Genomic DNA, 12892 nt, shown 5'->3' on the forward strand with positions numbered 1-12892 from the left:
GGGAGGTTGGGCGAGGGCTGGGAGGGAGGCCCGCCCCGATGTTGCCAGAGAAACCCCAGCAGCAGAGTCGAGTCGACAGGGCAGGCTCCTCCTCCAGGCCGCCTCTTGGAAGCCTGGGGGACCAGGGCCAGGTGCCAGGGCCCGCACCTGCGTGAGCGCCCCGCCTGGGCGGAGGCACACACCTGGGGCACTGCCCCGCAGCCACGTCCCCAGCCAGCCACGGCCCTTCTCCCTCACCCGGGCTCTGGCAGCTCGAACCAGGGGGCCTGAGGCGGACGCGTGCCATCCAGCCGTCCTGACACAGGACGTGAGGCGCAGGTCGCCTGGACAGTGATGCCTCCAGAATGCGGACCACAGAGCGCGCGAGGTGCAGGTGCGCCAAACGCCCTCCTGTCGCGGGGCCTCCGTCGAGGGGGTTGGGGAGGGGGCGGGGCACGTTTGGGGCTGAACCCGCGGGCAGACCCTGGGGTCTGGGTCACTGGGCTTGGGGTCCACACGGCCCTTGCACTGGTTTTCCAACTAGGGGTGCCGGCGAGTGTCGGGGAGAGCCTGCTGCCCCCACACCCTGCCTGGCTCCAACGGGGGGCCTGTGGGGTGGGGAGGGGTCCTAGGAGCTGCAGCCGCCCAGCCCAGTTTGTCTTCCCAGCCCTCCAAGCGGGCGTGGGGGCAACGCCGGCAGGTGGCGCCCTCTCCCCATTGTGGTGGGGAGTCAGCTCCCCTCGTCGGTGGCGGGGTGCGATGTCCCACAGGCTTTTGTGGCTCCTGCCACACCCCCCGTAGTTGTGTCTCTCCCCTCAAAAAACTCCAGAAAAACAGCGTTTTGCCAAGAAACTCTCCTTCCTGGTCAGGACATTTGGATTTGGGGAGCAGCCTGAGCCCTTAAATACTCGGGGGTATGTGTGCCCCCCCAGAGGTGGTGGGGGTGGCAGCAGCCCCTCAGCCTCTGGGGACTTGCTGGACAACGTCCCAGGAGAGCCGGGCACCCAGAAAGGCCAACTCGGACCAGAGCCGGACCCTCCAGGCCAGACCACCCTGGAGGTGGCTGAGTCCCTGAGCCAGAGAGGGTCTGTGTTCGGCAGGTGTGGGCTTGGGGCTCTGCGACCCTCAGCCGCCACCAGCCAGGAGGCATCTGACTTTCAAAGATGGAGGGGTCCACCAATGGGGGGGCACCAATGGGGGAGAGGGGGCCACAGATGGGGAGGGGGAAGGGGTCCCCCTGACCCAAGGGCTGGACCCAGAGGCTGGAGCCTGCAAGCAGCTGGAGTTCCCCTGAGACTTTCTGGAACACCCCTCCCACCCCAAGTCGACCAGAAGAGACCCCAACATTCCCCAGGTCAGCAGCCATTTGTCTGCTGTCCCAACTCAGCCCCCACGCGTCTGGCACCACCCTGTGGGCGCCAGGTTCCGCTGCCCAGTCGCCGCCCTGAGCAGCCACACCAGCCTGGGCACAGTGAAGGGCACCAGCCTGGGCACAGTGAATGGCCGGGCGCACAACACTGGAATTCTGAGGGGCGGACATGAAGTCGTGAGCTGGAGACGGTCACCTGCCACCTGCCTCTACACGGACTGAGTCACGAGCCACTGCGGCTGCCGACGCTCGACACCCCTGAAAGGAGCTCAGGATGGAGAGCAGGAGTGGGGTGCTCTGGGCTCTGGGAAAACTGGCGGAACAGGCCTTCAGACAGAGAGGTTCTGATTTTATGAGCCCGATGCTTGCATCTCTTTTTACCGAGAAAGGACTCAATTCCTTCACGGTGACGTCTGCAAAACGTGGGCTTAACGGCACCGACCTCTCCCCTCAGCTAAATCTCACATACCTGCGCCAACACGCCCCTGCCTCTTGGCAGCCGTGTTGGCAGAGCCCTCTGAAATGCCGCCTCCTGGGCTCCGGTCCTCATTTTGCCCCAAATAAACTTTAACTTCGAGGCTGTGTGTCTGTCTGTCTTTCTTTCTTCTTTTTTTTTGGTCTCTTTGCCATTTCTTGGGCCGCTCTCGCAGCATATGGAGGTTCTCAGGCTAGGGGTCGAGTTGGATCTGCAGCTGTCAGCCTTCGCCACAGCCACAGCCACGCCAGATCCGGGCCACGTCTGTGACCTACACCACAGCTCACGGCAACACTGGATCCTTAACCCAAGGAGCAAGGCCAGGGATCGATCCTGCAGCCTCGTGGATACGAGTCAGATTCGTTTCTGCTGAGCCACGATGGGAATTTGCTCTGACGAATGTGAGTCCTTCCGCAGGGGCACCTACCGTCACTGCACCGGGAAAGGGAAGGTTGGCGTGGTTCGCACCCGGGACACAGGGCCAGGCTTGACCCTGGCGCCCAGAGACCCCGTCAGAGAGTTCTGCCCAAAGTCCAGCTTGCAGTGACCCCGGGGGTTGGGCCCAAAGGCCCTGCGTGGCTGTATTTGAAAAAGGAAATAATTAAGGCTAATGAGGCCATGTGGGGAAGGGGAGGCTACTCTGATGGGATCCGTTTCCTTCTAAGAGGACACACCGGAGGGCTCGCTCCTGTCCCACGGGCATGCAGAAGAAAGGTCGCATGAGGACACACAGAGAGGTGGCTGTCTGCAAGCCAGGAGGTCCTGCCCTGTGCCCTGATCTCAGGCATCCAGCTTCCAGGCCCGTGAGAAAGGAGTGCCTGTCGTTTGAGCCATCCGGTGGGCAGTGCTTTGTTACACAGCTCGAGCTGACTAAGACACAGACCGGCTGGGGCCTGAGACAGACACCTGGCCAGGCGCCAAGCACCAAGTGGCAGGGCCTGCCCGTCACGCGCTGACCCAGTCATCGCCACGAGGGGGGTGTGCTGGTTCACAGGGGCTCCTGTCCCCAATTCCCAGCCAGCCTGGCTGAGCTCTGACCAGCCCTGCAGGCCGATGGGGGCGCCCTGGGTCTGGAGAGGGAGGCCCCAGCCTCGCCTCTCCGCCCCTCCTGCGGCTCCCCCTGACCCCCAGCTGGCTGGGGCCAGACCCAGCTCTTTTGGGAAGTGCCCGTGCTCCCGTGCTGGGAGTTTTGCCATCTGAAGGAGGGCAGTGCCAATCTCCAGCAGGAGCAGTAGGATTCAGAGGCAATTCAGAGGCTCCAGGACTGGAGCCACCTGCTCTGCTCCACTAAGGCCCCCGGCCAGCACACACCCAGGCAACCTGAAAACCAGGCACAGCCCGGGGGCGCAGCGTCTCCAGGGACTGATCAGATGACTCAGAGGTCGGGAGAGGACCCGCTGCCTTGTCTCAGGGCAACTGTGAGGAACTGACCCGTGAAAACAGCCCCAACCAACCGCTGGGCTCAGCCCGCCCCGAGGCCACACTGGGCTGGGAGAGGAGGGCGCCCGCCTGAGCCAGAGGGCCCGAGAGAGGGCACAGGGGAGGATGCGGGTCTCCATGGCAACCATCAGCTGCCCGGCGGGAACCAGAGGGCGGAGGCTCGGGGGAGAGAAGCCCTGTGCGGGTGGTGGGCGAGGGCAGGCTGGGGCTGCCAGGCGTGGTCCCGCAGTTCTGCTTTCCTTCTGCTTCCTCGCTGCTGGACGTTGCCCACGGACCCCGCTGAAGTTGGCAGCTCCTCTGGCTGCTGCCTGCCTGCCTCATGCCTCACCCTGCGTGCAGCAGCAAGTCCAGGCAGGGCAAGGGGCAGGGGTGACTAGCGCCTCCCGAGAGCCTGTGTGGCAGAGCTTTCCTGGCCCAGGGCGCCCTGAACAGCCGGCCTCCTCCCAGCTCTGCCGAGAGTCCTGAGCCCCCGATGCAGGCTGTACCCAGTGCCAGGGGAGCCCGAGCCCCGCACCCTGCTGTCCTCCCTGCGCCCCCGGCCTGCTCTGTGAAGTGGCCACGTGTCCCATGAGCACACTCTGTTCTCCAAGACACAATTCTGCACTTCTGCAGCCCCGGACCCAGGCTGGGGCAGCACATCGCCCCGCAGCCTGCCTGGCTGCCTGTGCCTGGCTGGCAGTGACGGTCTGAGAGCAGGGGAAGGTGGGGCCTGGGGTCTCACCTCCTCCACACCTGGCAGTGGGCGGGGTCTCAGGAGTCTGGTTTTCAGGTTGGTGGGGGGGCTTTTGCCGGGCTGAGGGGGTGCAGGGGGACCAGGCGTCTTCCAGGCTCTGTGACCATACCCTGCGCTCACAGGTCACTAGTGCCCTGTGCTCAGGGGCCAAGGTCAGGGGAAAAGGAGGGGGGGCACTGAAGGGGGAGGCTACGGCTGCAGGGCCCAGAGTTGGGCGAGTTTCTTCCAGTTCCAGCAGCTTTTCCAAGTTCCCAGGCAGCAGGCCAGCTCCTGTCCCTCAGCCCAGTGGCCCCAGAGGCACCTGGGCTCCCTTTGGCCTTGTTAACAAGCGCAGCACCCGCCCCAAGGGCCAGGCACACCCCCAGCCCATCAGCCTCGAACACATGTGAGGCCCCTGCCTCTGCCCAGAGCTGCAGGCCAGACCGGAGGCAGCCAACGGGGTCAGTGCAGGCTCAGGTGTCGCCAAGGGCTTCGCAGGCAAGGCCTCATTCACTGGGCTCCTGAGAGAAAAGAGAGGCCCGAGAAGGCTGGGGCCCGTGCCCCACGCTTTCCCTCCACAGTCCATGAGGTGGGGTCCAAACGGAGACAGGTTCTCTCATGGATCAGCGAGAGATCCGTGTGTGTCAGCCCCATGCCAGGAGCTTCAGGGATGCCAGCTGGTCCCTGCCCACCTGGAGCACACAGCTGCTCCGCCCAGGCTGCTGTCCACCAGCAAGGACCTGGTTACGTAACAGTGACACATCCTGAATGTCATGTAGCACCCACCCCTGGTTGTGTCTGTGACATCAGGAAATACTCGCCAGGTGACGTTGATCCAGAGAAGGCTGCAAAACTACGAGTGTTACATGACCCAAGCTCCGCAGCAATCCTCAGAAAGACGCCGTGAGAAGTGAGCGAGCTGGGGTGAACGGTGGCCCCAGAAGAGACATCTACCCACATGGGAAACGTGACCTCATTTGGGAAAAGGGGTCTTTGCAGATGAGATTACGTTAAGGGAGTTTCCGCTGTGGCTCAGTGTGTTAAGAACCACCAGTATCTATGAGGATTCAGGTTGGATCCCTGGCCTCGCTCAGTGGGTTAAGGACCCAGCATGGCCACAAGCTACAGCATAGGTCCCAGATGCGGCTTGGACCCTGTGTGGCTGTGGCCCTGGCAGAGGCCAGCAGCTGCAGCTCCGATTCGACCACTAGCCTGGGAACTTCCACATGCCACAGGTGTGGCCCTAAAAAAAAAAGGAAAAAAAAGTTAGGTTAAGGATCTTGAGATGAGATGGTCCCCGATTAGGATGGGCCCTAAATCCAAGGCAAGTCCTTTTGGGAGAAGAGGAGAAACAGGAAGGAGAGAGGGAGCGACCTGGCCACAAGCCACAGGACGCCCGGAGCCCCGGAAACTGGAAGAGGCAGGAAAGATCCTGCTGGAGCCTCCAGACAGAGCAGGACACCCCTGCCCCGCCCGCGCCAGCCCCTAGATTCTCCCGGCCTCCAGAGCGGAGGGAGCACTCTTCTGTCCGAGTCGTGGTCATTTACCTGACAGCCCGAGGAGTCTTGGGCAGCGGCCACACTCCGTCGGGCAGCACTGAACAAGCACCATGGAGCCGCTGGTCACTGTGCTAACGTGTGCAGCCGCTGCCCAGCAAGCCTGGCAGGCAAGTGTCAGAGGGACAGCTTGCTGGGTGGAATGGGAACCCAGGCATCTGGCTCCTAGGAGCTCCCTTATGGCTCAGCAGGTTAAGGATCCAGCGTTGTCACTGCTGGTTACAGCTGTTGGTATGGGTTCATTCAGTCCGTGGCCTGGGAACTTCCACATGCCACGGGCACGGCCAGAACAAACAAACCAAGAAACAAAACCCCGGCAGGGCATAGCTCCTCTGCCCAAAGACCCTGGGTTCTTTACCACGTTCCTACAATGGGGAGCTGCCAGGGGGCAGGGCACCCCAAAAGGGAGAGATCCGCTGTGTTTTCTGTTTGCCTTGGGGGCAGCCGAGGGTTTATCTGGAGGAGCAGATTTGCCTTCCTCATTCTGTTTGGTTCAGGCGGACGGGGGAAGACGCCCCTTCCGGCCCCACCCGAGGCAGGGAGGGCCCGGGTCCATCCCAGGAGCCTGGGGCCCAAATACACTCCTCTGTCTCTCTGTCTCCCCCTCTGCCTCGTCTCCGTCTGTCTTCCTCTCTCTCCTGGCCTCTCTCCAGCACTCACAGTGTCTGCCAGGCCCGGGGGGCAGAGGTGCACAGAGGGGCACAAGGGGCACAGTGGGACAGGGAGCGTGGGTTCGGTCACAAGGGCCACAGACGAGCCGCCCCCCGCCCCCGGGGACACGTGGGTGTCCACCTGCTCCATGTGTACCTGCCTCCTCCCCACAGGCCCTGGGGACATAAACTGGGTGGCAAAGCTACTCGCTGCCAGCGAGCGCCCCAGGAATGCCGCGTGGCCAGGTGTCACTCGATGACATGGGATGTTCAGAGCCTCACCTGGCCTCCAGCTATTTCCTGGGAGCTCGGGTCGGCCAGGAAGGTGCTCAGGACCCTGTGGGCGGGACAGACTGTTTCTTTCCAGGCTTCCTGCAACCCCACCCTGCAGCCTCTACCCTCTGGGGACTTCAAGGCCCCAAGGAGAAGAAACAGCTGTGCCTTTTGTCTTGGGGGCCTCAGGGCAATGGGGGCCTCGTACCCCAAACTGTGCAGAAGGATGAGTTCTCTCAGGCTGATGAAGTTATTAGAAACGGTGGTAAAAAGTAGTGCTTCTTCCTCAACGCGCGTGTGGATGTGCCCCTGTGTCTATGCGTTAGGGTCTTTCTCCTCTCTTGCCCCCTCTTCCCTCGGGTCCCAGGTTGGCACCTCTGCTGGTGGCACGCGGTTGGTGGTGCTCCCAAGCCCATCCCGGGCCCTGCAGGAGGAGCCTTGCTGGGGAAGGGGCTGGGGAGGGGGAGCGGGAGGAAGGCCATGGGCCGGGAGGTGCCGCACTGGCCACGAACAACCCCACCTGCCTCGGCCTCCTGGGCAAACCCTGGGCGGGTCTCAGAAGTCGCACGTCCTGCCTAATCCCCGCTCCTCAGCCCTCCCCAGCCTGGACCTCCTCAAGGGCCCACCTTGGCCTTGAGCGACCACCTCCCCAAGAGCCCAGGCCTCTCCACCCCCAAGGGCTCAGCAAGAACCCCGGACCGTCCACTGTCCCTGCTCGCAGCCTGTCCAGGGGACGGGACCAGGAGGGGTAACTCAGGAATTGGGGCTTGGCCTCTGCTCCCCGAGGAGAGGCACCACCGCTCTGTCTGATCATCAGAGCGAGGCGCACGCTGATGGGGCAGGATGCCAGGGAGGGAGAGCTGAGTGACGGTGGCAGGTGCCCTCAGGTGGAGCTGGCACACTGATGCCCGCCAAGGGCAGGGCCCTGGGTGTGCTGACGCCGCGCCCTTAGACTCTGAGGGCAGCGGGCCGGGTCGTGGGAGGTGGTGCCTCTCGGGACCAGGTCTGGCATCGCTATTCGGGTCCGCTGCGTCCCCTCCCTGCTCCCCATCAACTGGGGCTAGAAGGAGGCATCCGGATGGGAATTGTTTTTCTTCCCCGCTGCTCCTCTGGGAATGAGGCTTGTCAGGGGTGGATGGAGGGGGCGTGCTCACGGCCTCCCGCGGGAGCGGAACCGCTCTGCCTGGGCTGCTGCTGCACGAAGCACGCGCCGCAGGGGGGATGTGTGTGACGGGATGTGCAGGTGCGCAGAGGCAGAGGGAGGGAGGGCGGAGCAGTGGGGAGGGCGAGCGGAGGGCATGGGTCCAGCACCTGCAGGGGCCGGGGGGGATGGAGGGTTGGTGCCCCAGGACCGCCCCCCCCAAGACCTGTCACTGAGCAGCCCGTGTTCTCTGCGGAGCCGAGTCTCCCTGTTGGGTGGCCCTGTGAGCCGGGCGTGCTGGGCCTGTCAGCTGGTGCCTGTCCGGATTCTCCCCTCCTCCGTGGGTCCCCTGGTGTGGCCAGGATGGCCTGGAAGGGCCAGGTGGGGCCAGGCGGCACAGTCCCAACAGCTGGCATTCCCCGAGCTCTTACTGTGAGGCAGGCACAGGGACCACTCCTATCCGGGTCCCGCGATCCCTCCCAACTCCTGCCGGATGGAGCTGCTGATCCCTGCTGACAGGTGGCAGAACGGAGGCTCAGGTGGGGAAGGCGACCTGCGCCAGGCACACAGCGGGTGGCGGTGGGAAGGCCTAACTCAGAGCCTGAGCCCTTGGCCAACTCACTGCACAGCGCCTCCAGGAGGGTTCGAGCTCCCCGCGAAGCTCTGGTTGAAAACGGAGCCCCTGCCAGCCCTGGGACCCAGCTTTCCCGTCTCCTTGCTCCAAGGAAGGAAAGGGGAAGATGCTGTCCCCGCAGTGACCACTCTGGGGCCAGGAATCTCTCCTTCCCTCTGCCACTCACATCGCAGCACCCCTAGAGCGGCTGGCCTTGGCACGAGGCACCAGACTGCAGACCCGGGCAGCTGTAGGAGGTGCAGGGTCGGGGGGCTCCTGAGGACACTGAGCTTAAGCCTGGCATCAGCGGGGCCCACAGTAGCCTCTGCCCTGATGTTGAAGCCAGCTCAGGGGTGACAGGAGGAGGCAGGCCTGGGGCTGCAGTGAAGGGGGTGGCACCCCTGCCTGCTGTACCACCCACCCCGCAGGAGCCTGCTGGTCGCCGTGGCCAAGGCCGAGAGCAAGGCTTGCCCAGCTCCTGTGGTCACCGGGGGAGGGTGCGTGGGCCGAGCCACTGGCCGCCATGCTCTGGGCACAGATGGTTCTCATCCCCGCTGCCTCTTCTGCAGGAAAAACAAACCAGCTCGGGGCCAAAAGCCCTTTTTATCTCATGTTTATTTTCATTGCCTTCGCCTCTGCTTGAAGCCAGCGTCCTGCGGGCTGCCCTTTGCCGAGGGTCCGGCTGGGGTGGCTGTGGCACTGTCCTGTCCCTCAGGCAGTTCTCTGGGAAGCGCCTAGGACACTCCTGGGGAAAGCAGCCCACTTCCAGCTCCCAGACTCAGCCCTGTCCCACTTAAGCCCAGCGACTTTTCCCAGGATTTGGACTTTCCTGGCTGCACCGGGAGGGTGGAGCTGGAGAAGGGAGCAGACAGACCCCGGGGAGCCCCTCGAGCAGCGGGGAGCTGAGCCCGGGGGGTGGGGGGGGAGAGCCACAGCACAGGGCCACCACCTGCGCCCAGGAACCCACAGAGGAGGAGGTGGCATGCCGGTCGGGGGGAGGGCACAGCCCGGCCACTCTCTCCCTGTGCCCTTCCAAGGTCCCGACCCCCCATCTCTCAGCTAAAAGACCAGGCGGGGATGGGGACCCAAGTCCTCGCAGGTGAGAAATGGGTAGGGGAGCTGACCGGTCCACAGCTTCTGGGGCCAGGCCGCCGGCTGGTGGACGCTCCTCCATTCTCCCACACCCACCAACTCCGGCGGGGACAGGTGCTCCCAAGTAGGGAGAGGGGCACCGGGAGGCCTGCCCCCCAGTGCCAGTGGAGAGAAGGGGCTGGACAGGAGGAGAGGCAGAGGACCGCCCGGGGGGAGGGGTGCCATGCCCAACAAAGCCAGGGAAGCCCCCCACGCCCCCCCCACGCGATGGAAGACAGGCTTTGGGAAGGCGACACAGACGCCCCAGGCCATCACAGGCCCCTAAGTCCCCAGAAGCGACGCCAACGCCAGGCCCCGCCCCCGCACTCACCCCCCCCCCCCGGGGCCCGCCCAACGCTCGAAGGCTCCGCCCCCCCGCGGGCCGTCGCCCCCCCCGGGGGGGCGCTTTCTCCCCTCCCCCCACCGGGTGGAGGCGGGGCCTGCGGCTCGGTCCGCGCCCCCTCCCCCGCGGGCGGCGGTGACATCACGGCCACGGCGGGAGGGGCGGCGCCGCGCACATCACTTCCTCGGCGCCTCCCGCCCGCGCGGACGGACGGACGACCCGCGGGCGCTGGACAGCGGCCCGCGGACCGGCCCGCGGACCGACGCAGGGCGGCGCGAGCGTGGGGTGCGCGGCCCGCGGCCCCCGGCGCCCCCAGCCCCATGGCCGGCCCCGCCCCGCCTGCCGCCGACGAGCTGCCCGGCCCGGCCCGGCGCCTCTACTCCAGGTGGGTGGGCAGGCGGCGGGGACGCGCGAGGACGCGCAGGGACCGGGCCGCCGGGGCCGCGGGGGGCGGGAGCCGGAGCGACCGGCTCGGAACAAAGGCGAAGGCGGCGGCGGCGGCGGCGGGCGCAACGTGGCGCGGACGCCCCTCCCAGCGGGGCCGGTGGGGGGTGGGGGTGCCCACGCCGCCGGGGGTGGGTGGGCCGAATGGGCGGCTGGGGTGGGCTGCTGCCCGCAGAACCCCCCCCCGTCCTCCCCCCCCCCCCCCCCGCCCCAGTGCCCAGGACAGGGGTTGGGAGACGGACAGCTCCTCCAGCCCCCCTCTCCTGGCTGCGGGACCCCTGGCACTGCAGGTGTGCGGTGGGGGCTGCCAGGAGCTTCCCTTCCAAGCCTGGCACCACCTCCACAGTGCCAGGGCCCGAGTCCTGGGGAGACAGCGTGGCTGAGGAAAGCAGGCTGTCATGGGTGGGGCCCTGCCCCCTGCCCCCTGCCCCCTGCCCCCCACCAGCCCCAGCGGATTGTGGTGGGTGGGGGCTGCAGTGGCCAGGTGGGTGTGTGCCTGCCTGAAAAACCACCTGGCCCGGGCAGGTTCATGGGTGATGCCAGCGGTCTGGGCTCTGTGCCCCACGCCCATCAGGGGTGACAGGGCGGCCCTGACCAGGGCCGCGTGCCTACTTGGTGAGTCCAGGCGGGTTGAGGGCGTTCCAGGAGGTGATGCCTTGAGGCGGGCACAGCCTCTCCGAGGGCCTGTCCTCCGGGACAGGTGTCCAGCAGAGGGGGGCAGGCGCCAGTGCCGCGCAGGGGCCGTTTCCTGGCTGCAGCTCCCAGAGGCAGGCCTGACTCCGACCTGGAGGGCCTGATCTCCCCAGCTCCTCGCTGCCTTCTTAAGGCCTGGGAGCTGATGAGCCTCCCAGGGGCCTGGCCTGGCCTGCAAGGATGCTCCAGCCCCCACCAGCAGTCCAGCCGCAGCGGACGTCCCCCTTCTCCCCCGGGTGCACAACCAGGCCCTGGTGGCCCCTCCCACTTTGGTCTGGTCTGTGCTGCGGCCAGAGACACAGCCCCATTGTGTGGGCCGGAGCGCTGAGCCCCCGCCTGGCTCCTGGGCCTCATGCAGGGGGAGGGGCCTGCGGGTGGGTTTGTTGGCAGCTGGCGCTGGAGGCCTGTCCTAGGGACCCCCTCCACGGGCCCCCTCGTGGGAATGGAGAGCCGTGGGGACAGCGAAGGCTCCAGGGGCATCTCTCTGGTGGAGAGGGGGTGTTTGGGAAGAGCCGCAGTTGATCTGGGAGCCACCGGCCCTGTGTTTGGGGGGGTTGCGGGTGGAGGGGGCTCCAGGGCCCTGGGAGACGCTGCACAGCCGAGCCTGGGGTCTTGTCAGGCACTCCACAAGCTGAGCTGGGCACCTGGGGTGTGGGCTGGTGCCAGGGTCCAGCAGGCGCACTCCAGACAGGACCCTGGCCTGGGGGGCTGTTCCTGGGCAGTGACAGAGCTCTGAGCAAACGCTGGGAGAGGCCCAGAGGTCTGGAACCTCGCAAACTGAGCCCTGAGTTAAGCCCAAAAGGACACGCCTACAGAGATTTGGGGAGCAGGCCACTCACCTTCCTCCAGGGCCCGTCAGGAGGCCCGTGGCGAGCTTGGACCCAAGCAGGTAGCCGTGGCTGGGTGTGGGCAGGGCAGATCCTGGTCAGAGCTGGTTTTCAGAGGCTGCCGGGAAGCCGTCAGAAGGTTGCCTGCCCCGCTAGGCTGTGTGTCCGGGGAGGCCCACCTGTGGGAGTGCGGGGTACAGGCGGCCTGGTACATGGATGCCCAGCATACGGGCACCGCACGGGTGGCTGTTTGGGGAGAGCCCCAGTGTGGGGGCTCCCTGGAGCCAGGCCAGGTCTCTTCTGCCTTGCCCCCCAACCTGGGCCCCCCCCCTCCCGTGCTCACATTTCTGTCTGGGGAGGTGGGTTCAGGTCCTGGACAGGACTGGGCCGAGAACAGGTGCTGAGGAGGGTCTGAGTGTGGGTGTGTCCATGAGCCCACTCTGTCCCCGCATGTGGCCCCGAGGAGGGGACTGGTTGGGGAGGCACAAGGGGGTGGGGTCTTACGGGGTCTGGGAGGGGATGGGCAGGTGTCCAGGAACCCCCCCAACCAACGTGGGGGAGCCACCGGCCATCGTCCTGTGGCGCCTGGTCCCTGAAAGCCAGCAGCCAAGCGCTCCTGCCCAGGGCTGGGAGGGGAACAGCGGGGGGGGGGGGGGCGGCAGAGCAACCCCTCCCCTGGGGTGACTTGTTGGAGGAGCCCCCAGGCAGCAGGCACCCAGACAGGAGAATCCCAGGCCGCGTGGCTCTGCCACATGGCCTCGCCCCAGGGCTCCCTAGAAGCATGGCCCTAAGGCGCCCTCTGAAGCTGGGTGACCTGTGCTCCGCCTCTTCAGCGCTTCCTGCTGTCCATTGCTGCCTGTCCCAGGCTGTGCCTAGATTCCACGCCCCTGACAGAAGGGGAGTCAGGGAGGCTTCACTGGGGGTGGTGGGACAGGTAGTGGACAGCCCTGGATGGGACAGCTGCGTTTAGCCAAGAGGAAGGCTGGCGGAGACACAGGCCCCGTGAGCCTTGGTGGTGGGAGCTGGGGCCTGGCTGGGAGACCATCCTTGGTGGTGGGCACCGGAGGGTGTCGTGCCAGCCATCAGGCAGACGGCAGGTGCACAGGGCCCGTGGGGGCAGAGGGCAGAGAGCAGGGCAGGATGGTGGCTGCTCTCTGGATGCATCTCAGGTGCCAAGGACGGGCGGGAGGTATGGGAGTGACACGGTGGCCCAAGCAGTACCGCCAGCCACTGGGCGGTCAATAAC

The 12892-nt window shown here is 65.9% G+C and overlaps 1 protein-coding gene across 2 annotated transcripts in view; it reads left to right on the top strand.

Annotated features, from left to right (window-relative positions):
• The first annotated feature begins 9860 nt into the window (after positions 1 to 9860).
• The window catches only part of GPSM1 (G protein signaling modulator 1), a 28549-nt gene continuing 25517 nt past the window's right edge, over positions 9861 to 12892 (top strand). For both annotated transcript variants that reach the window (XR_014842724.1, XM_021081153.2), the window contains exon 1: positions 9861 to 10067. Coding sequence is in view for 1 of the 2 variants with exons in the window: in XM_021081153.2 (XP_020936812.1) it covers positions 10003 to 10067 (65 nt within the window). In the remaining variant the exon portion in view is untranslated. The remainder of the gene's footprint in view (positions 10068 to 12892) is intronic.

Source organism: Sus scrofa, chromosome 1 (assembly GCF_054392235.1).
Source record: "Sus scrofa isolate SSC_HxYL_T2T_F1_AM1 chromosome 1, Sscrofa_HxYL_maternal_Yorkshire_Landrace_v2.0, whole genome shotgun sequence".
Classification (NCBI taxonomy): domain Eukaryota; kingdom Metazoa; phylum Chordata; class Mammalia; order Artiodactyla; family Suidae; genus Sus; species Sus scrofa.